This window comes from Phalacrocorax carbo, chromosome 6 (assembly GCF_963921805.1).
Source record: "Phalacrocorax carbo chromosome 6, bPhaCar2.1, whole genome shotgun sequence".
Taxonomy (NCBI): domain Eukaryota; kingdom Metazoa; phylum Chordata; class Aves; order Suliformes; family Phalacrocoracidae; genus Phalacrocorax; species Phalacrocorax carbo.
In genome coordinates this window covers 20627822-20651252 of record NC_087518.1, presented here as the reverse complement: position 1 = coordinate 20651252, position 23431 = coordinate 20627822, and the positions used below count along the sequence as shown (strand labels likewise).

The 23431-nt window shown below is 47.6% G+C and overlaps 1 protein-coding gene across 2 annotated transcripts in view; it reads left to right on the top strand.

The window, feature by feature from the left end:
* Nucleotides 1–21599, top strand: part of RBM6 (RNA binding motif protein 6) — a 59345-nt gene extending 37746 nt beyond the window's left edge. The window contains exons 7-23 of one of the 2 annotated variants that reach the window (XM_064454137.1): nt 5425–5499; nt 7146–7206; nt 8308–8376; nt 9501–9749; nt 10254–10414; nt 10914–11011; nt 11467–11509; nt 12094–12154; nt 13123–13214; nt 13916–14068; nt 15093–15182; nt 15925–16014; nt 16648–16917; nt 17495–17569; nt 18161–18258; nt 19532–19643; nt 21321–21599. In XM_064454137.1, coding sequence (XP_064310207.1) covers nt 5425–5499; nt 7146–7206; nt 8308–8376; nt 9501–9749; nt 10254–10414; nt 10914–11011; nt 11467–11509; nt 12094–12154; nt 13123–13214; nt 13916–14068; nt 15093–15182; nt 15925–16014; nt 16648–16917; nt 17495–17569; nt 18161–18258; nt 19532–19643; nt 21321–21446 — 1923 coding nt within the window. In that variant the 3' untranslated portion in view covers nt 21447–21599. Of the gene's footprint in view, nt 1–5424; nt 5500–7145; nt 7207–8307; nt 8377–9497; nt 9750–10253; nt 10415–10913; nt 11012–11466; nt 11510–12093; nt 12155–13122; nt 13215–13915; nt 14069–15092; nt 15183–15924; nt 16015–16647; nt 16918–17494; nt 17570–18160; nt 18259–19531; nt 19644–21320 lie in introns of both variants that reach the window. The other variant, XM_064454136.1, reaches the window with a different exon arrangement.
* Nucleotides 21600–23431: the final 1832 nt, after the last annotated feature.

The window sequence follows — 23431 nt, the reverse complement described above, 5'->3', positions numbered from 1 at the left end:
GCCAGCTTCCCTCCAGCCTCTGCACAAAGATGAGAACCATGCCAGTGAAATAGGATGCAGTTATGTAATTTACATTTTGTTAAGGTTGGGGTTGTTAAATTTGCATTTATAATCCATAGTCAAATAGGAGAAAAACCTGAAAGCAGTCTGATTTGCGGTTACAATTAGGTAACCCAACTTCTGCTGTCAGCCGCTTGTTTCCCTGTGCTATGCCATCCAGTACATTTGGAGGCCAGGACTGGAAAATACCCTGAGGATGGTGAGAGCTTGCTGTTCTAGGAAGTGCTGCTGGGACTGTGGGCTCCCTCTGTATTCGCAGGCTGCCTCCTGGGGTACTATCCAAGGCTCCCCAAAGCAATAAACACTAGTCATTAATTGGTTTAAATAATTTTAAAATTATGTATGTATAAAGATTTTTTAATAACCATCCTAATTATAGTAAATATGCATAAGAGGGCAGAATTAACATCATGTAAACGAGGTTAATTCTGGTATTTTAATGGGACTGCTTTGCTATGCTGCCCGTAAGCATTTTGTTATAATCTTTGTATGCAATTTTATATCTGTTTGCGAATGATATTTTCAGTTAATTTTTAGCATGTGGAACCATGGCAGTCTTCTGACTTGGTTGTTACTCAGCAAGAAGGATACCAGAACCTTTCAGTTCGTGGCACAGATATTTTCCATTTAATCAAACTATGAACAATATAAGGAAATAATTAGCTGAAGTGGTGTTTGGTTTTGTGCACGAGCCAGCTGCTGGAGGAGATCTGAATGTGATTTGCTCATGGTGCAGGCACCTCCTTGGAGGAGTGTGGGGACAGTGCTTCCTGCGCTCCCTTGGTTGCTGCTCTGTGGTTGTAGCCAAGGAGAAAACTTTCACTTACTAATCCTTGTGGATTTGGAGGCTCCAGATCTGAGCCTTGGTTCTGTTCCAGAAACGATCCATACCGTTCCAGATATGTGATCTGTGAAGCTGAGACTGACAATTGCTATTCCCCTGAGACAGGTATCCATGGCCTTTCTTGTGGCAAGGGACCATGGCATGCAGTTACCATCCCACTGGAAGAGCCAGAGCATGCTTCCTCCATAGCAATCCCCAGTGGCACTAGTCGCTACATCCACATCTCTGTGTGGTTTGGCAGCCCCAGTGGTAGCTGCTGAAGCATGACCCATGGGGTAGAATGCTTGGAGGGCTGTCAGCAAATTGTTAAGAGGCTCCAAAGTGAGATTTTACTGAAGGTTTTAATGTTTGGTCATATTCAGTTAAAGCAGAAGCCTGGTTTGATTTGAGGGAGTGTGCCGTGCTCCAAAAGCTCTCCACCTTCCAAAATTCTAGGTCACTCTTAGATGCTCTAAGTTTTTTTCAAAGAAATAGCAAAAACTTTGACATTGATGGTTTGTATTCTTCTGTCATCTCGGTCTTGGAAAGCATAGAGGTACTTTTTTGATGAGTTCTCCCCCTCCTCAACCCCCAGTCATCATCATTAGGAGGCTGTCAACAAGCATGAAAAATACCAGCATGCCAACTGTAAATGTTAATTGAGAGATGAGCAGCTGAAGTGGGTAACTTGTGCCATGCCTGACCTGGGGCAGTCTGTCTCCTGTCCCTGTCAGTAGCTGCGTTGCTTCCTCGGAAAGCGTTATCAAAGCTATCTGTGCTCACACACCTGCGCTACTTGGTAGCATGGACAACTTTTCCTGCCCATGTGAGTTAGCTGTGCTCTGTTTGGAGCAGGAGGTGAGTTCTTTCCTTGGTAAAGTAGTATGACTGCAAAGAGGTTAAACTAGAGATGACATAAAACTGGTCTCATGAGCAGGCATTATGTGTGCTAGGAGTGTGGTCTAGTTTTTTTCTTACAGCTAGTGTTACCTTTACCACTTGGATCTTTTTTATATTCTTTTAATGCTTCTGGTTTAACTGCCTTTGCTGACAAAGAGCTTGGAAGCTGCTCTAGTAAAAACAGAGTTTCATTGCCAAAACCTTATGCCCAGCTGACGTGCAGTCTCCAAGTAGACAGACTTAATCACTGGTGGATATCATGGCTAAAGGATTTTCCCTTTTTCTTTCTCTCTCTTAAAGTAACTTGTTCTTCTGGGTTTTATCCCTGCTCAGTGAAGTGCTTCAGGACATTGCTACTTGCTGTGTGTGCTTTCTGCAAATAGGCTTTACAGTTTTGTGGCATTGCTCTCTAGAACCACTTATTGATGGGATTGCTCAGTTGATCAGTCTACTGACAGTAATATTTACATCGTAGGCCATTGGCTATTATTTTAGATGATGCAGATTTTTTAGTTGCTTTAGCTGAAATGGCTTGTACTGAATTGTGTCACTTAGACTAGAATCCAGTATTATATCTCCAACAAACCTCTAAGCGAAAAAAACATGTATAACTGTGTTTGAAAAATATTGAACAGTAGCATAAAACGCTGCTCCCAGCAGAAAAGTGCTGATGCTCTGTTTTGATTAATTTGGCAATTCAGACAAAGCAGCGGAATCTGCTCGTGCCCTTGGAAATCTAGGCATTTCCATGGCTGAGAGCTCAGTGCTCTAGTACTGCAGAGCTTTGCTGCCTTTTAAACCCTTCACTGGTGAGTCAACTCTGTGTTTACTGCTAGTTTTGAGCGGGAAGTTCCTGACTGGGCAGGCCAGAGAGACATTTCTGTAGCATACTGATTTGGAAAGAAAAGGCCACGCTACTCAGAAGTACTAGATATTGAAAATCCACAAGGAGAATTAACAGGCATAGTGCAGGTGAGTCGGTGAGACAGGTCTAGGATAAAATGCGTGAATATGGAAGAGATTGTTACAGTCTGGGTACCAGACAGTACATGTGGCATACCTTGGGTGTACTTTTTTTTTTCCCTCCCTAGCACTGTTCCCTGAAGTTCTCAGAAAATCTTCATGGTTTCACAAAGATCTGCTCAACTGAAAGTGGTGAACTGAAAATTAGAGTATTATCTAAAACATTTTGCAGAGAAAAGGAAGAAGATATAGATGAAGAAGAAGAAGCAGTGGCAGGGACTAGAGGAAATAAAAGTTCTGAAAATATTTGGGATGGAATCTAGTAACAAAATGGGGGAATGAGGAATTTAAAGTCACTGAATCCTTACAAAGTGTATCCTAAATGAAGGACTCATTTTGGTGTGTTAAATGATGATTGCGACCTTGAAAATTACTTCATCAAGAAGAAATCAGTAAGAGAGAGCTTGTTGAAAAAGTGAGCAGGCAATCAGCAGGGTCTTAAGGAAATTAAGGAGTAATTATGTAAGTGACACTTTCTGCAGTCTCTGAGAACTGAATTTGCAGTAGAGACCAGCACCACATGCACTTAAAAACCATTTTCCATAAAACCAAAAATAATCTTAGGACTTTCTGGCAAGTTTTATCCTCAATGGCTGGTGGAAGGATGATGGATTGCCCTACCAGAGGAAGTGTCTTCAGACCTAGTTGTCCTTGTCTCCTGAGCTCATAGGCAGGGCTGCAACTGCCTGCTGAGGAGCTGTGTTTCCAAGGATTTTCCTGAGCTCATGAAGTGGCTGCAGATCTGCTTGTGAGAATGTGCACCCTGCCTTCTCTCCCTGCCTGTGCTCAATGGGTCCTGAGGCAGACATGGGCATTTCTAGCCTGCTCTTCTGGCACTGCCTATCTCTTGAGTGTGTGATGTGATGTGTGCCCTGCCTGGGAGAGCGAGCATGTCCATCTCAGAGGGACCGACAGTCCTAGTGGGACAGCCTTGGTTTCTGCTTTCCTGCCTTTCTCACTTGTGTTTCACATGCCTTAAAGAAGGTGCAAACCTTCTCCTGGACATGTAAAGTAGGCCATACTCCACGCTGTGAATAGAGCTGGGAAGATTCCTTGCATCTGAGGTTGCAGCACTGTGGGGTTCACACAGCAGCCCTCAGCAAGGTCTAGGAATGTCTCAGCTTTCTGTAAGGCAATGCCAAGTGCATGCTCGAAAGCAGTGCTTGACTAGCTGGGTAGCAGAAGGGAAACCCCTGAAGCATTCAACACACATAGGCCTGGTAGAAAAGGACAGCCTTGGTCCATAAAAGGCAGGCTGCTGAGAGGGGAGGTGGTGGAACCTGACCTTACAGGGCAGTGTCTTTGGTCTCCAACTTTCTCTGCTGCGTTTTTTCGTAGGGGTTAAAGGATTGTTGTTCTACCACTGCTGAGTGATTCCCTCCCATGAACTCTTCCCTCCTATTTTACATATTCCCTGGCATCTCCCTCACATTCTGCACAGCAATTTATGCATGGGTGTATCGTGACTTCTGATTAATAACTCTGGGAACTTGTTTTCTCATGTTCATGGTTTGCTCTGGGGGCTTTTGTATGACTAGGCTACTGGGTCAGAGTACCTGGGAAGCTTCTGACTCATCAGAGTTCTCCAGAATAGCTTGGGGCCATTTACAATTTCCTGACATCTGTATGTACCATCCAGCAACGGGCCAGAAAAGCGTCTGCTCTCCTGGGACTTGGGAGACCTGGATCTGAGTCTCATTATTGTCACCAAATCTAATATTATGGTATTTGGAAACACAGACTGCCTGGTCTGGCAGTGCCTCCAATGACATGAGATGTCTCATGGCTTCGTGCATTTGTAGCTCGGCCTGTATCCTGCATGCCCAGGCATGGTCTGTTGTCCATGCCAGATGAGATCCACCAGGAATCCTTGCTGCTTACTGCTTTTATGGGCAGCTCTGGGCAGGAGCTGAGGGACTTGCACCTATGACCTCATTTCTGCCTTAAATTATCTGAATTTCAGCAAAGCTTGTGGATTTGTTGGGCTCCTGATATCTCTCCAAAGCGTGATGTGTGGAGCTGAAAGCAGTATGTCTTTGTAGGCAGTGCTGCTGCTGCACAGGTGCTCGAGGCCAGCCCCATCAAGGACTGGCTGCGGAGCCAGTGGCCTTGCCACATGCTGGCATACTTCCCTGAAGGAAAGCCAGGGTTTAATGAGTGACATGAAGACTAACCCAATTATGAAAATTCTCTCACCTCAGTGGCATTTTTCATTGTATTCCTCCTCAAGTAGCTCCCCTGTGGCCAGCCTGGTGGTGGCTGGTGTGAAGGAGTCTGTCCAGCTGCCCCTTTCCAGCATGTGGACAAAGCAAGTTAAAGCAGTTTCCCTCTTGTGCTCTGGTTACCGTCTCTGCTCTTCCTGGGAGGTGGCAAAGCATCTTCTGCCTGGTTTCTCTGGAGCTAACAAGCAGCTTTGTAGCCCCGTGCTAGAGCAGGGCACAGGCAGTTTCCCTTCCAGTTCCATGGCAAAGCTCCAGCTAACTGAACTGGGAGACTTTCTCCCCGTTCACCCTCCTTCACTTGCAAAACCTTTAGGAACCAGAGCTTAAACCCCTTTCTTTGCCTCTGAGTAGTCTGTGCGCTGGGCTCATTCGTCATTGACCCCCTTGTCTCAACAGGGAACTCTTTCGATCGGTGGCAAAGAAGTGACCCTTGAGTACACTCCGTGCCCAGAGTTTTGGCGCTGCAAACGTGTAAGTATGTGATCAGAGAGCTGTGTTGCACTGTGTTGGCTCTCATGGCAGTGGCTGCAGAGAGGAGCATGTATTTGCTCAGTGGCTGAAGATCCTTAAGTGTAATACTTGTCCTGAAGCTCTTGCCTCTTATAACCTTCTGTGGTTTTCCCTATCTTGTTTTTGGTACCACCTATGAGTGCATGTTGCTTTGATACAGGTAGCCAATGTTTTGTGCACAGAGTAGTTTCGTCCCTATGCAGTGGTTCCCTTTTAACATGGGGAGAATAGTGTGTGGATCCTTTCTCCTTAAAAAACAAAATGAGACAGTGATTCTGCCAACTGGAATGGAACAGGGTTTCACTCTGGTTCATGTCTGTAACCGCAAGTGTCTTCACTGCCCAGGTAACCAGAGCTTTCACCAGTGTTACAGTGCAAACCACCCCTCTGTCTCATGCAGGAACCTGTGATCTAGGTTTACGTGTAGTAAGTGCAGCAGAGAAGGAAGCACGGAAATGAGTCCGAGTCCGGGCAGCAGTTAGTACAGACTGGAACTGGCCCATTTCTGGGGAGGCAGTTGCCCGAGGGTAAGTGGGTCAGTTTTGTTCCCACGCCCTTCCCATGGTTCTCCCAGAACAGGTGCTTTCAGCTGCAGTAGGCTGGGGAGGAGTGCTAGAGCAAAGGGCAGGGCTGTTGCCTGCATTCTCACTAACTGCAGACCTAGAGGTTGCAGCAGGGCTGGCAGGAATCAGTTCTGGTTAGTCTCCCACCTTGACCACTGGATCACACTGAGCTACGAAGTCCCTCATCCAGACTACTTGAGTGCATGCCAGTTGCCAGCAGACCTGTTCGTCGGCACCTCGTCTGTGCTTGCAACGCTCCAGAGATAAACTAGAGACAGCAGTTTCAGGCAGCGGTTTCACAACAGCTCTCATTACAGTGAGAAGTAGCTGGAGCATATGTCCCTACTATTGCTGTGCAATAACATGACCTTAAAGAGCTTTCTCGTGCCCCAGAGCATTTGCAGGGCTTTAGTTAGAGGTTAAAAAAAATTGTATGAAGGAGAAGCAATGCATTTACAAAGAGCTTGAAGAGGAAGTTAGGAATGCTGTCTTTGGAGAGAGCTGCAAAGACAGGGCACTTGGCTTTTTTCCACGGTGTCTGAGACTGTACAGTTCTACCTCTTGGTTAGTAGACACCTCTCCATTGACTTCCCTGTGCAGCACATTACATCAGTATCTACGGTTTAGCTCAGATAAGGACTTTGTCACTGCTTTAGGAGTGAGTTGAGATTAGAGAATACAAAGGTAACTTTTGATCCTTTGAAGCAACAGAGTGGCTAGCAGTATGGTGCCTAGCATCGAACTTTTTGGTCCCACATCAGAGAGGGGGAAGGGTCCTGTCTCAAGGACATGGTGTGAATGAATCTGTGCTCAGAATTTGTGTGAAAATCCTGTTCCCAAGACAATCCCAGTTGTGAGCCATGTGAGCATTTCCCTTCCAGCCAAGGCTCCTGCTGCCATTACCCATCCTGTCTCTCAGGCTCTCACTGTAACTTTTCCTGGCTGTTACTTTCTGAAAGCACTGCAGATTTTGGCCTTCTGGAGTAGATTGTACCCACTACCCTCAAAACATGACTTCCTCATGGTGTCCATCTTCCATTGCAGTGTAAGGTGTGTACTGTGGGCTACAGATCTTCTTGCTCCTATTGCAAGCTCCCAAGAGATGGTGAGTATATCTGGTCCCCCTGTATTTGGTCAGTTAAAAGTTTCATCTGCCCCGAAAAGTAAGTTTCTCTTCTGGCTTCCCTGTGCCATCCCTCTTGGTGGACTAGCTGAGTACTGTGTAGGAGAATTATTAATTGTGCTTCATTTAGACCCTTTTCCCTATCCATACTAAAGATGTTGCATGCAGCTGTGTTGCTACCAGGTTCTCTGTTCTTGTGAGGCTTGGTGGAGAGGTGTCTTACTGCACAAGGCCTTCCCTTCCTATTGCTTTGGCATTGTCCTTCATCCACTAAATTACAGGTTGTGTCCCCTCTAGGACTGTGAACAAGTAGTGCTGGATGTAGGTAAGATGGCTTCCCCTCAACCTGCCTTCCTTGGGAGGTGCAGCTGCATGTTTTTAATGTTACCCCTCTGAGGCTCTCAGATTAGAGGTGAATCCAGGACTTGAATTGCTGAACTCACCTTGCTGAGTATACAAAGTGCATGGAGAGGAGTTCTGCTTCTCCAGGAGTTTCTCCTCACCCCACCAACACCTTTGCTTTTTTGGGTGGGAAGGTGTGAGAGCCAAAACATGCTCCCTTGAGGAACTGACTTCTTTGGGACGAGCAGGTATTCCAGACACTCTGTAAGCTTTGGCTCTGTATCTTTGAGCAGACTTCTGATGTTTTGCATTTCTTACCTGCACACCTCAGGCAGAAGGGCATTAAAATAACTCCTGATGCAGAACTCTCTATTTACTGAAGCACTGTCCTCATAGTTGTTGTTTCCTTGCACTGTGGCTCCTCCATCAGTGTTATGAAGGTAAAATTTGCATAGTTGGCCCTGCACAGCTGTGGGTTGTAATAAAACTGCCAAGGAGCAAATTAAACAGAGCCTTTAGGATGCTGTGAAGACAGATTGTGGTACATGCTTCTTACTGACCTGGTTTTGTTGATTGTGAGAACATGTGTAATAAGGTAACCTCTCTATGACTGTCCTTCAATTGCTGGATGAAATGAAACAACTCTCTAGGCATATACAAGCATTACTGCAGCTTCGCATGAGTTCTTTGCTGCTTTGTGGCTGGTGGTCTTGAATGTATTTTAATATGCCTCTTTTACAGGGAGCAGAACAGGCCCAGAGTCCAGAGGTGGTTCTGAAGGAGAGGATGCACCGGCTGAGCAAGAATTCAGTAAGAGAATTGTTCTCCCCATCCCCAGGGTCGTGCTCATGTCTGTGTGATTTGCATGGGCAGTTTTCACAGCTGCACGTGCAGACTCGTTTTGTATGCAAATTTTACATGAGGTTCCACTCATGAACTGTAACCAAAACTCTGCACACTGCAAACTGCAGACAAATTAGTCCAGGCCTGTCCAACGTGAGCTGTGCTGACAGCCAAGCAAGTCAATGTGCAGCTTTCCCAACATTTACATGCTAAATGGTCGTGTGTTCTGCCATGCTGCCCACTGTCTAAACAGAACAAGAGTGTGGAGGTGCTCTAGGGGACACTAAAGAGTGAAGCTTCACTGTGCCAAGTCTTGCACTTTCATTTTTTTCTCTTTGTGGGAAGATGTTTCAGCAGCAGGTACAGGGCTTGTGATGTCTGACTTTGCAGCCCCACAGCTTTGGCTTCCCTTTGCAACAGCTTTAGAAGCTCAAGCAGGTTCTCTTTTGAAGTGAAGCCAGATAATTCAGAGGTTTTCAGGCACAGAAACTTGATGGGATTTATCTTCTCTGTATTGCATAGCTAGGCTGGGGGGCAGCGTGTTTCTAAATAATATATGCCTCATCTGAATGACTGTATTATGAGGCATTTCACTTAGTGATCACAGGGGTCTGCACCCAGTTTTCCTCTAGCATAGAGATAGGGTGGTGGTTACTAGTTGATATTTCTCAGCTATGGGTGTTCAAGAATACATCAGGCATAGTAAGGGTATCACTTACATGGAGATTGTCCTGGACATGGGTGGAACAGATCCAAAACCATCCCTGATTAATGTTTGCCAAGGCAAGAGCCAATCCTGAAAGAAGTCTAGAAAGGCTCTTGTCTCTGACAGGAGAGGTCACGTAAAGGAGCCCAACATGAAACAAGGCAATGGAAGGATGAGCAGTATCTAGCTTGTCCTTTACACAGCTTGTGTCTGCAGAGTGTTAAGACATGGAATATCTATGCAAAGGACATATTTTTCTAATCAATGGGCAGAACAGGTTAGCCTTTTAAAGAGGGTGCTGCTTAGTGGCCAGAAAATAGAAGAAGAAAAATACATGTTGAAACACTGTATCTGGAACCAGTCAATTTCTCCTCTCTAATAGCAGAGGCAAAGCTTGAAAAACCTGAGCAAGAGTTATCAGGACAACCAGGATCTCCAAAGCAGCCTCTCCAGCCCTCAGTTCCTGCTCCACAGCAGGAATGCCAGCCTCAGGAACAGGAGCCAAGGAAGAGAGATGAAGGGAGGGAGCGGCGGACCTCACAGGAGAAGAGAAGGGACATGGACCGCCACCAGGAGCTGCCTTCTCAGAGAGAAGCAGAGGAAACCACCCCACAGGATGGTGGAGGAAGCAGAAGTGAGTGGTACAGAGCCCAGTTTTGGATTCCTTTTGCTTGCACTCCATGAGGCCATCTGTAGAAAGGGCAGCGTTTCACTAAAACCTCTGGAGGCTGTTTCAATGTTACGCAAATCATGGCATCAAGTAATGGTGGGCTGTCCAGCTCTAAAGGTGCTGATGAATTTCCTTTAGGAAAATTAATTCAGGGGAAGCTGGCTTCAGGATGTTACAGTTAACTTAGCACAGCAGCAAAAGTCTCTTTGGCCAGAAGTTACTCTGGGCTGGGCTTCTCTGAGGGTGGCCTACTTTCTGCTCTGTTTTCTGGGAAGGAAAGGTTAGTACTCTGAGCATCTTACAAAGTGGAAAGAAAGAAGCAATGGCTTCCAGACTCAACTGCAAGAAGCCATGCTGTTGCTTTGAGTGAGTTTAGTTTTACCGGTGCTGTCACAATAAACTTAGATCTGAATTAACTTTTTTTGCAATTCTTTTTTTCCTGTCCACCTCCCTCATTGTGCTTCACAGCAATTATGCTGAAGCGTATTACTCGATTCACCCCGCCAGAAGTGATTGTGGGGCTCCTGGCCCCATATGTGCGCCTGTCCACATCCAGTGTGCGCATCATGAAGAACAAGGCTGGCCGGATGGGGCAGACCTATGGCTTCATTGAACTGGATTCACATGCTGTAAGTAGTTTCCTGCTTTCACATGCTCCCCCTGTCGGCATCTATAGTCTGTAGTAGAGAAAGCACAGGAATATAGGAAATGGCTGTTCGTGTGAGGCAGCTGTCCTGAAGTGAGTCCTCATTTCTGCTTGTCTGGCTAGGTACAGCGAATATCTGATACAGCTGTTGCTCTCTGGCTTTAGGAGCCAAAAATTGTCTGTTGTCACAAGCTGTGGTGCTGAGTGAGTTTCTTGCCTCAAGGCATTTCTTTGTAGATGCTCCTAAACTTGCACTATATCTTGCACAGATATTTTGTTTCCAGGGAACTTGAATTCATTGGTTTCTCTCTGCAGAAGGCAAGAATCTTACTTAACAGTCCCACATTGAGGGGTTCATATTTTCTGGTTCTGGGTGACTCCCAGACTCCATAGCTGTGCTTTAGCATTGGTCCAGAGGGTGTTCACCAAAACAGGCTTATGTTTCCTTCTCATGGACATGAAAATCTCCTTTCCATTTACAGGAGGCGCTGAGGTTGCTAAAGATACTGCAGAATCTAGATCCCCCTATCTGCATTGATGGACGTACGGTGGAAGTGAATCTTGCTACAGGGAGGAGAAGGTATAGGCAGATGAGGCAGCAGAGTTGTCCTTTGTGTGATGTGTTGTAAATCTAGAGCTGTGTTGTCAGACCAGGTGCTTAAAGGTTGGCACATGAATTAACACAAATGTTCCTACAACCTAAAAATATGTTGGAGAGGTGGAGGCATCAGATGAGCCATATGGGCTTAGTTGTGTAATTGCATGGTGTCTTGTTGTTGCCCAGCCATCAAATCCCATTGTGAGCGAATTAATGGGTTCAGCTTTTTAAAAAGCAGTTGGAGAGGTTCAGCTTTGCAGGTACAGCAGAGAGTGTGATCATAACTCTTTTGGAGACAGTGATCTGCAAAGTCTCTCTGTCTCCTGGCATGGACACAATGCAACATGTGGCCTTTATTGGTCCTGCTGATTATTTTGAGTATACTGAGGTTAACGTGAAGCCAGACTGACATTAACCTGTAACCTTTATCTCAACAGGAATGACTATGGGGAACACGGTGACAATTCCTACTATGGCCCGGTAGGTCTGTGCAGCTTACCTGCAGGTAGCCAGAAAGGATGGGAGCACCGGGGGTGATAGGCCTGACTTTGGCTTTTTCCATTTGGGCTGTGGAAAGTTCAACGTGTTTGAAGATGGGATGATAATGCTCAAGTGTGCTTTTCACTGCTGCCGTGCCCCTAACACTGTTTATAATGTGTGTAGAAGTGCAAGTCAGAGTGCAGATGATGCTTGAGGGAGTTCTGGGCTGGATTACTCTATACCACGCTTTTACAAAGGGACTTAATCGATGACTGATCTCAGTTCCTAGAGCGAATATCTCTTCTCTAGTGCCTGTTACTAGACTACAGGGAACTTCCCGTACTGAATGGGCTGGATACAGATTAGCGCGAGCGCCACATTTAAAGATTCATGGAAGCTACAGAGGTCTTGTGCTTTGCAACACTGTCCGTTGCTCTGTAGGTGAAAAGCTATGTCTGCTTGTGCCCTGTTCAGAGCAGCTAAATGAGCTGTTTTTCTGAACTTCAGGCCTGTGAGAGGGAGGAGAAGCAATATGATGTTTGTCAAAGAGTCTCTGATCTGTTTGTGTTTTTCATTTACTCCAGGGCAGAAGGGCCATGAGAGACAGGAGGGGCAGCGAATCACAGAGACGCACCAGAGCACAGTGTAAGTTAAGCCCTGCCTCACTCCTACTGTGGAGACTTTTCTTCCTTAAAAGGGCACTGACGTGCAGAAATCAGCCCAAAAATATTTTTAAAGGATAAGAGTAGGTTTGTTTGCTACACCCACTTGTGAGTTCCTTTGCCAACTTTGTTTAGTCACACTTTCGTATCTGATGATGTGTTTCTCTCTACTCTTGCTGTGCAAAACTATGTGGAAATAAAGGAAATTTACTGCATGCTTTTCCTTGTTGTGGTCAACTGATGGGATAAAATCAGCTTGGCAATTACTAGATGAGATGAAAGAAAATACGCATTATGCAGCAGTGCCAGTAGCTGGAAGAACACTTATGATTGTTTTACTGACTTATAGGTAGTATAAGCTCCATCTAATAACATTTTGGAAATGAGAAGCATTCATCCCATTATGGGCCTATCCTTAAGGCCTTTGGCTTTTCTTGTAGAAACAGTTTGCTCCCCTTTCTTGTCAGGAGCCTTCTTGCACCCAGGGGCGGAAGGGATGTGGGGAGTGGAAGGGATGTGGGGAGGGTCATCACTTTAAACAGGAGACTGTTTGAAAAAGCACAGATCTTCCTTGTTCAGAGGGGTGGGTGGACACAGAGCCTGGTACTCGTTACCCCATTCTTAGGGAAATTACTGAATTTCTTATCTTTGTCTGGTCAAGTGTTGTGGTCTGGTGATCTCAGCCCTGCCCCTGTAAGTGTGTTTTGATGTGGAAGTTTTGCCAGAGTCATAAAACAGAATAATTGTGAAAGCCTATTTCCCTTCTTAAAGAAAAGAAGGTGTAGGTTGAATGATGCGTGGGTACTCATACCTCTCTTGCCAGGAGAGAAAAATTCTCTTTCCCACTTTTGATCCTTTCACTAGTGTAATATTTGCTCATGCTTTTGTCTTTGTAAAAGGCGAGTTCTGCTTTTGGAAGACTGTGGTGTTAACTCTCGTCTCTCTGTTCAGCTCCATCAGATGTGTCCACATACATTTATGATCCTGAAACTGGGAATTACTACGATCCCATAGCTGGGACATACTATGACCCCAGGACTCAGGTGAGTATGTGGGAAGGAAGCTTTACACATAGTATGTTTTTACAAACTGCTCATCTCTGCAGGATTTTGCAGCTAGATCCTGAAGACAGGCTAGCGTGGGACAGCATAAAGGCAGCTTTGTTTCTCTTATTCAGTCCTCTGACCTGTATAAAAGGAATGGACATTGCAAAATATCAACTACAGGCTAGGAACCCCCTCCCTGTGTGTTGAACTAGTTACTGTAGCTGCCTCTTTGGCCTGTGAAGCCCTGCCTTTGGAGGTTTTTTGGTCTCCTCTTCATTGAGTAGGCTTATGGGCAGAGCATTCTTGCTAGATTTTACTAATGTGATATGTGACTCTATTAAAAAAGATGGACAGCGGAGTTCTGTTTTCATGTGTGGTCTCTTTGCTCCCCGACCCTAGCCAGCAATATTTACAAGGATGCCAAAAAAAGAGCCATCAGGAGAAGTTCTCTGGGACTGTCATCTTGTTTTCATGATACTGGATATGTCCGTGTTCTGGGGAAGCAGGGTAGTGCTCTGATGACCTGGCTGTGGTAGACTGTCTTCTGCCCCAGCAAAGTTCTGAAACCTTTTCCTTCAGCTGTGTGAGGCTCTGCAGTCCTTTCTCACTGTGCTGGTCTCCACGGCCTAATAAGGACAATAAGCCTGATAAGAAGATTGTAGGGGTTTGGCTAAGTCTGTTCCAAATGCCTCTTTCAGAGAGAAGTCACGATAGACCGAGAAGCCTGCTCATCACCTACAGAGAGCAGAAGGCGGCGTCATGGAAGCCAAGAGTGGACAAATGAAAGGAAGGAGCCACACAGCAGGGACAATAGGGACAAAAAGGAGAAAGGGAAAAATACTTCTGCTAAGGTAAATCCCTCCAGTTGTCAGAACAATCAGAGATCTGAGGCCAGGAGGCTAAGGTAAGAGAGGTTAGAAAATAGAGAGTAATTTACAGAGGATTCAAAAAGGGATGGACAGTGAGAGAAAATTATGAAATACATGAGGTCACCAGCAGGCCTAGAGTGTGGTTGCTGTCTGGCCAGGTGGGAATAAGTTCCTGAAATTTCTCTTGTGACATTGGCAGGGCTTCGCATCCCTTCTTTATGGTAAAGGAATCAGAAACATCCAGGTAACTGAGACACATATTTCACTCACTGCTGAAAGCACCCAGCTATTTTAGCAGAGCCAACAGAAGAATAGCAGAGGTGTTTAAACCTATCAAGTCAAATAATAACAAAGATTCAGTTCTCCCCTAATCACAGTTCCTGCCCCCTCAAGACATCACAGACAGGCAACACAGGCAGTACAGATGAACTGCAAAGGTGAAGACAGATAAATGCAGATAGGAGTCTGTGATGGAATCCTGTACAGTCCCTCCCAGAGTCCAGCCCCAGACCTGGGGCAGTGCCCTTCAGTGCTGCTCTGGGTGAGCAAATGCTGTCCCCGCAACGTGGGGAGTAGCTGTCCAATGTGATGTTTGAGCATGGGTGCTTGGAGCAGGATCTTCCACAACAGTGCTGTGATACTGACTGGGCCCAAGGAATGCCAGGAGAGTTGGCAGAAATAATTGAGCCACAAGTGCAAAAACTTTTTCCTCCTTGCCTGTTGGTCTGGGTACACCCTGTGGCATGACCAGTCCTGGGCAATTGGGATCTGAGGGGTGTAATTGTCCCTGATGTTGATACCAAGCCAGCCAAGGAGTCTCATCTGGTATGGAGGATGCCTGCTTTCAAGGGCACTAACCTAGGAGAAACATGGTGGTGTCTGAATGGAGGGTGAAAGCATCTCTAGTAGAAATCCTGCCATCATCTTTCTTGGCTGCCTGGCTGTGGTGTGCACCCTTGGACCCCTGTGCTACTGATGGTCTAATGCCCAATCTTGGGTTTTTCAGAATGAGCCTGGAGAGGAGAGGTTCTTTGCAGAAGACGTCTTCAAAAAGCCATTGCCTCCCTCTGTGAAAAAGGATGAGAATGCAGGCCTGGTAAGATGTTGCATAGCACTTGTCTTTCCCCAGTCAAGCATGAGTAGGTAATGAACCACTAAACTAGAGCATGCCTAGGGCTTCAGACCAGTTCTCTGTAAAAGCATGTAGATGTGAAGCTTCACCCCAGCATACAAGTCAGCATCACAGTCTTATCCTCTTGCAGTGCTGGGTGACTGCAGTCTCTGGTGTTCTCAGTCCAGTATAAGGAAGATCCTGGAAGCACCAATGAGCTGGTTGAGCCTGGCCATGTGGTTCTCCTTTCCCTGTCTATAGTACTTGCACTTTGTCTCATCTGTCGCATGCAAGCAGGACTGTAACTCTTCCTGGAGTGGTGGGTTTTTCTGCTCCCATGCTGGCTGACTATGGGGGTGGCTTTACACCCAGTCTCCATGTCCTCTGTGCGCACACAGAAGTGTCTAAATGTGACCTGGCCCTGTCCCAGCTCCGTCACTGGTTTCAGACCTGGCTGGGGCTGCTGTCAGCATCACAGTCCAGCAGAGAGTGAGAGTGGAGCAGGCTGGGATAACATGGTGAGCTGCTGTAGCTGTCCCTGAAACCAAGAGCATGGCTCCAGGAGAGCTATGAATTCCCTAGAATGGTAATGTCTTCCACCAAAAATACTACCTCATTTCTGCCAACTGCCTGGTTTCCTCGGAGGCCTGTTTAAATGGGTGCTCAGCTGTTGTGTGCATTGAGTCTGTGCTATGGCAGTCTTAACACCTGATCGTGACTGTTTCAGAATGAGACTGGAGAGGAGAAGTTCTCTGCAGAAGATGTCTTTAAAAAACCATTACCTCCCTCTGTGAAAAAGGATGAGAGTGCAGCCCCGGTAAGTGTCTCCATAGGATTGCTTCTTGCCTTGTTTGAGCCTGGGTAGAGGACTAGGGAGGCTCACCAAAGCCTGGCTGTGACCTTGGATGGCAGAGGTGGCAGCTTCTTATGCCAGAGAAGGAAACATTGGAGATGGAATGGTGAAGGCAGTTTGTTTTATAACTGAGCTTGTTTGTGGGCTTCTAACATGAGGAGATTTAATACCTGCATTTAAGCAGGGTCTCCTCACTCAAGCAGTCCTCAGGCAGAAAACTCTTCCAGCTGCCTCCAGACTGAGGAAGGCCAAATCTCACTGATCACCATTGCTAGAGGAAGTGACTGACAGCAACTCCCTGCCAAATAGCTGCTGCTTTGGTCAGCTTCTTGTGCTTAGATGTGTGGCAGAGTGGGAAAGCCTGGCACCAAAGCACAGCCTGTCTAGAGAACAGAAGGGCTTCTACCCTGTCATGTTTAAATACTGGCCAGCCAGCTTCTTTCCATTCCCTGCCCATGCTGCTGGGATGCTGCTCTCCGGCTTTTGGGCTGTAACGGAGACAGAAGTCATGGGGAGATTGACTGGGGAAGCAGAGCCCTGCATGGCAAAGCAGGCTTGATGCTACAAATTATCACACTTTTCTGTCTCTCCCCTCAGCCCAAGGTGGTGAACCCTCTGATAGGACTTCTGGGAGAGTATGGAGGAGACAGTGACAATGAAGAGGAGGAGGAAGAGGAAGAGCAGTCACAGGCGCAGTGGCTGCCGCCTCCCCACCCGCCAGCACAACGTGAGGAGCAGCCAAAAAAGGCTAAGGCCAATGATGACAAGCTGACCGACTGGAACAAGCTGGCCTGTTTGCTGTGCAGGAGGCAGTTTCCCAACAAGGAAGTGCTCATCAAGCACCAGCAGCTTTCCAACCTGCACAAGGTACAGGGGAGCTGGTGGATGGGGAACTGTGTGTGTGCTGCAAGCTGCCTTTGGCTCAACAGCTTTGTCATCTGCAGGGAAAAATGGGATGGTTGGGTGGGAAGAGCTGTGCTGAGTTTGACACAGTAGCAGGCAAAATTCCCATCAAAGCTCTGTTCAAAGCATTGTGTGAGCTGCTTGCTTCTGCAGCAGGAGTGCTATAACATCAAGGTGTGACTTTTTAAGCCATAGTGAGATAGCTCAGGCTTGGGGAGAGTGGGGTGCTGGCACACATGAGTGTGATATCAGTGAGAACTTAGCATATGTCTCCCCATGTTCTGTGCTGCCTTTGGGCTCTTGCCTCTAGGAGGGCCAAACTGCACACAGTTTAAAAAGGAGTGGTTGCCTTCCTTACTGTGGAGAGGAAGGACTCCTGGCCTCCAGGGGGGGAGCAGGTAGTCTGGGCTGCAAGAGAAGCTGTTGCATCTGGTCTAGTGCAGGTGCAAGAGTGTGCTGCTTTACCTGTGCTCCTTATGGGTGGAGCAAATGACCCTGACAGCTTGTATCCTCTGCTGACACTGGCTTTTCCTCCTTCCAGCAAAACCTGGAGATACATATGAAGATCAAACGCTCTGAGCAGGAGCTGGCATACTTGGAGAAGAGAGAGCGTGAGGTGGGTTGCAGTGGTGGGCGGACTTCTGTTTGTGGTCCTGTGCTACGGGATGTTGGTCCCAGGCAGACCCTCCACTAATGCACCTGTTATCTGCAGCTTGGCCACCAAATGTCTCCCAAAGAGTCATAGACTGAACTGTGGGCACACTCTGAATTTGGACCTGTAGGTAGTGCTGTAACTTCTAAGAGCAGGTCTCCCTCCTCCCAGAAGGGTCTGAGTGTGGTTCTGTTGCCCTGCAAGCCAGCGTTGGGCTTTGGGCTGAGTTAGACCCAGATTTCCATCTAAAATTGATGCAGTGTATGGGCTGCTACTGCCTGGCCAGGAATAGGGGAGCTGTAACTGTCTGTTGTTTGGAAGGTAGCAGAGCTGCTCCCAGTGCCATAGCCAGAAGGCTGCAACCACAGGTCTAGGTCAGCCCATGAGGACCGAATAAGCAGATTGTGGGTCCTAGAAACATCCGGGGTTTGTAGGTCCCCAGGACAGATTTCCAGCCAGCTGAGGATGAGATGAGATCTGGCTGCAGAGCACTCTCCTGTGGAGAGTTGAATACTTTGTAGCTCACATACTTACTGTGTTCTTTCTGTTATGAAGGGGAGATACAAAGACAAAGGAAATGACTGGAGAGAGAAATTCCAGCAGATGGATTCACCAGAGAGGAAACGACTCAGATATGACCGGGATGCAGAGAGGTAATGGTTGCTCTTCGTTAAATCTCTTTGGGGCTGCTGACGCTGGGATGGTATGTGTGCTGCTGGCATGCCAAGGCCAGGAATTGGCCAGTGGGACAGATCTGCAAGAGTAACAGCCAGATGGGCTGTGATTCTTGTGGGTAGAGTTCCCCAAAGTGAGAGCCTGTTGTGCTGCAGGACTTCTCAGAGAGGGCAGGAGAGAGCCAGGGGTGTGTAGTGCAGGGTTGGAAATAAGGGTTTAGGGGAAATAGAGACAAGCTGGGTGGGTAAGATGGGGGGGTTTCAGTGTGTGCCTGTCCTGGAGCAGGGAGCAGAATGCGGCCTGTTCCCATCCACCTCATCCTTAAGGCACTTGCTGTCGTTCTGTCCTGGCATCTAGCCATTGAAAGAAAGAGCAAAGCTATGTCTCATCTGTTCCACTGACTCAGAGGAGTGCTAGGAGCTGTTTCCATCTCATTCAGAGTAGGTGGAGGAAGAAAGCGCACGCTGTGTGGAGCTTTCGAAAGGCCTGCCTGCTGCAAGCTCACGTGTTCTAGTGGGCTGAGGAACTGCTAGGCATGTGTTGAAGACAAAACTGGTTATGTGCCTGTTCCTTTCTGGCACAGCACCTCAGAAGGAGACCTTTCCTCCATGTCTTGCAGTTTAAAAATCTGCATCTTCTCTTTCATCTGTTTTCCTGGAGTAGCTGTGGATAAACTAAAGCAGTTTGTGTGGAGTGTCATCAGCAGCCAGAAAGTAGAACTTGCCTGAGGGAAGCTATTTTTGTCTGAGTGGTTTTCAAAACTATGGGTTTTGGTTAATGGTCTTGGATGAGTAATGACCAGGTGGGAGAAAGAGTGTCCAAATCAACACTGAGCTCAATGTCCAAGTCTGTTGAGCTCAATGACCACAGCACTGGGAGAAAAGAAAGATCTACCAGAGCATCAGGGATTAGACTTGACATTTTAGATATTGCTAAAATTCAGATTAAGAAATGCACAGAACACTCCTGGCTTGCTTGTACCATAAATATTTTGGAGCCTGAGCTCATTTCCTGTGCCTTGGTGTATCTTCCCCTGAGGTGAGACAAGGAGTTCGGTAGCCAAAGGTGTCTGAGCCCTGCACACAGAATCCACCGTGTTGGTTTCCTTGGCAGTGTGCTTCTTGCAAGCAACTTGGGTATCCCTCAGGAGAAGTTGGAATGTCAATGAAAGTGCTATTAGCAGAGCTAAAAATCTCTGGCATGGGTTTGAAGCATTGCAAAACCAGACAATTGATTCTGTCTCTTTTGCAGTGACTATGACTCAAGGATTGATGCTAACAACAAAGGGAACCGAATGTTGCAGTCCATGGGGTGGAAGAAAGGCTTCGGCCACAACCAGCAGAGCACAACATCGCCAATGGATGTGAGTCTTCCCTTCCTTTCCAAACGCATCACTGTCCTGCAGCCAGTAATGTCTTCCAAGACAGCTGGAGGGAGTTCCCAGCTGGAACAAGAGTCAGGCTGCAAGTCTCAGCACCCACCTGGTGGAATAATATGTGTGTGATGATTAACTTTGCAGGCTGGGAGGGGTTGCAAGTATGTTGGCAGTAGAAGGTGGTTAGAATTTATATGGATCTGGAGGGGTTAAGAATAGAGTAACAGTGAGTAGGGATGGTGTGATCATCTGATTAATACCTGCCCAAGTCGGGCTGGGGTTTGAGTAGGTCACTAGCTCAGAGCTCTGCAGCCACATGAGCTGGGGGAAAATGTGAACCTCGTCTGGGAAGACGTGAACATAGCCAAAGCCACATGATTCTGTTTGTCTACTCTGCAGGGCTGGGTAGATCCTGTCTTCTGGGACAGGCTGGTCTCTCAGTGGACCTTAATTTGCTGGAGAGGGTTTATCTGGCAAGCAGCCTGGGGCAAGGACTGCTCTCCTTTGCTCAGGGGCATGTGAGCAGCACCATGCCCTTGCAGCTGCAGTCACTCATTGTGGCAGGTTTGTCATCTGGCTGCCTCGCTGCCATGGTGTCAGTGCTTCGCCGAGGGGCAGGCAGCTTGCAGCACAGCTCACATTGCAACATTCAGCTTGCAGTGGAGTGTTTCATTAAAGGCAAACATTTGAGGCTTCATGACGTGTGTTTTCTTGAGCCCGCACACACGAGACAAGATTGCCTCTACAGTGCAGACAGCAGGAACCAGCCCCAACTGTTGCTCAGTCCTCATCGAGAGTTTCCTGTAGCTGTAAATTGGGCTTTGTCGAAGAGCCAGTTCCAGCGATGTGCTCTGGGAGGTCTGGCCTCTGATCAGGGCTCCCTGGACCAGATGGGGGAGCTGAATGCAAAGCACAGCCCTCACCCTCATATAATTCCTATAAAGGCCTCTCAAAGGGGCCCTAGAGATTTGCTTTTTTCCCACTTCCAAGTCATGCTGGGCAAAGCCATGTGCCCACTTCAGCCCCACAGGACTTTGATCTCTTGGCCTAATTGATCACATTGCTGATATTCAGATAAGTTGGACTTAAAAGCAAAGAGAAACTTTAAGCCATGGGTCCGCTCTCCTGGACTAACTGTAGGCAGGTATTACTGAATAATTCAGACGCTGGCTGCAAAAGCCAGTGGTTAAAAACTGGTTGAAATTCAAAGCGAGCTACCAGAGCCCATGGGAACTCTGTTACAGGAGAGAACAGCTGAGCTTGTGCAAATGCAGGCTAACTGCAAACAGCTCCCCGCGAGCCCAGCTCTCTTGCTGATGCTTTCCTATGCTCTGTTTCGATCCTCACTCACACACGGCTGCCTCTCATCTGCTGGTGCTGACTGTTTCGGTTGCCCACTCCCACCCTGCCGTATGCTGGTGTTGGTCTCTGCAGACAATCCCTGTGGTTTGATTCTTGCCAGGCATTTGCTGGCTGCGTTTTTGTTGCCCACAAAGGGCCAATAGTTTCTGCTGAACAGCTTTTGGAGGAACAAACTGCACTTGCTGTTCCTTCTCTCCTGGATCCACGCAGGAGCAGTCAGCTGTCCTGCAGCAGCAAGCTTTTTCTTTATGGGCAGCTGGTGAAGAGGATAAATGACTAACACAAGCTGTGTCGTGTTTTCAGGCAGAAAATCGTAAGAAGGGCCCTGGCCTGGGGGCCCAAGGGAAGCCCAGCAAGAGGCAATCCAATGAGACCTACCGCGACGCTGTCAGGAGAGTCATGTTTGCCCGCTATAAGGAACTTGAGTGAATGGTGGAGAAAACCCCAAGCCTGTCTCTCTCCATCTCTGTCTCTTTCTCTCTGTGTCATGTTCTCTTGGGGGTTTGGTTTTTGTTTGTTTTTTTTTTAATTGTTACAGGTTTTGCTGCTAGAATTTTTTTTAATAAAAATGAAAATTTGTCAGTGCTTGTCTCTTGCCTAAATTGGCATGTTTTAAAAGCTTGTGATGCTTTGGAAGATTCCCATCATGTTTTGCTCTCTGATGATGAGGTCCCTGGGGCTTCTGGCCATGCCAGTGGGGCAGGGACAGGTTTGGTCACTGTCCTGCAGTGTGTTCCCTGCCAGTTCAGGGACAGATGCTCCTGGTGCTGTGTACTCGTGGGTCAGAATATGACCTGGCAGCAGGGGACAGCCCCAAGGCCTGGGAGGAATTCAGGAGCAGGAGTGACCTGCATGTGATTCATCCTGGGTGTTAGCAAGGACAACTGGATTCAATTAGTAGCAACAGCTTAATAGCTTGATGATCCTTGTGGGTCCCTTCCAACTCAGGACTTTCTATGATTCTATGGTTCTGCAATTCTAAAGGTAATCTAACACTGGGTGTCATCTGGGCTTCCCAACCAGGGCAGAGCCCTCTTCTTCCTCTCCACAGATCTGGTGGCAGTGGTGTTGGGGGCTCATGTGGGGACATAGCTGTGCTGGTCCAGGGTGGCAAGGACTGGGTAGTGGCCTGCAAGGGACTGTGTGAGTCAGAGGAAAAGCCATTCTGAGCAGGTGCTGCTCATGCAGCCCCAGGAGGTGCGGGGGCAGCTCTGGGGCAGGGATGCATAACCAGGATGGTTTGGCCAAAGCACAGTGAAAGTGTGTGTGCCTGTGAGAACGGCAGGAACTGTGGGTGACAAGGCTGAGTGTGGCCTGTACAGATAAGGACAATGCTGATGGCAGTGACCAGCAGGAGCAGACAACGTGCCAGATGGGCAGGAGGGTGGTGTCTGAGCTGTGGTGGCTGGCACCCACCGCTGCCTTCCTGTTCACCTGGCAGAGACCAGGCCCCAATGTGGCTTTCAAATATCCCAAAGGAGGGAAAACCAAAGACATGAAGGTGTTGAAAACAGCAAGATGTGGAGATGAAGGGCCATCTGCAACACTTGACAACTTCTACAGGGAGCAAAAGGCCTGTCCAAGCTGCATTTCCTTGTCTCTGACACAGACAACCCCGGAGAGGTGTGGGGGACTTGCTTGCTGGCACTCCAGTCCTTGGTGCTGCACCCAGCGATGGTGGAGGTACGGACAACCGTTGCAGTGTTGGTGAGTACGTGGGTGTGAGGGGAGGGAACATGTGTGCCCAGGGCAAGTCATATCATTTAGAAAGGGTTTATAACAGCCCCCTCCTACCAGAAAGTCCTGTTGTGCCAGGTCCAGGGGGTCTGCAAACTGGGGGTGAGGAACTACTCAAGAACCTTGCTGTAGAGAACCATGCGGAAGTTTAGATGGAGAAAGTGTGGTTGCTTGTGCATTAAATTAGACATTCGGGAACACAACCAGCAGCCAGGAGCAGCTTGTCTGGGTCTATAGGTTGGGAGAGTCTGGGTGATGGTGATAATGATGCTTTTAATGGGCATGTGGGTGATGACCCTGAACCACAGGACACCTGTAGCTCTGTTAGAGTGGAAATAGTAAGGAATTATCACAAACTAGAGCCTGAGTGAATAATGCAAAATCTCAAAGCATAGCAAGCATTCACGCTCCTCCTAGTGATCTCCAAACAAGGGCAAAGAATTTGACAAAATTTGCAGGAGGCAGCCCTGACTGTATGGAGTTCTGCAGTCTGGGCAGCAATCTGGGGCTTGGGTCCTCATGGGCGTCCCAGGCACGAAGGACAGCAAAAGCGATGGGCTCCTGGGGATGACCTCCCTAAAAGGGAGCAGTTGTGGTGGTGTGAGGTTTGGAGGAGCAAGCTTGTGCTCTTGAGTCTGGAAATTACTCGTGCGCAAGGGTAAAAGAAGGGTGACTGT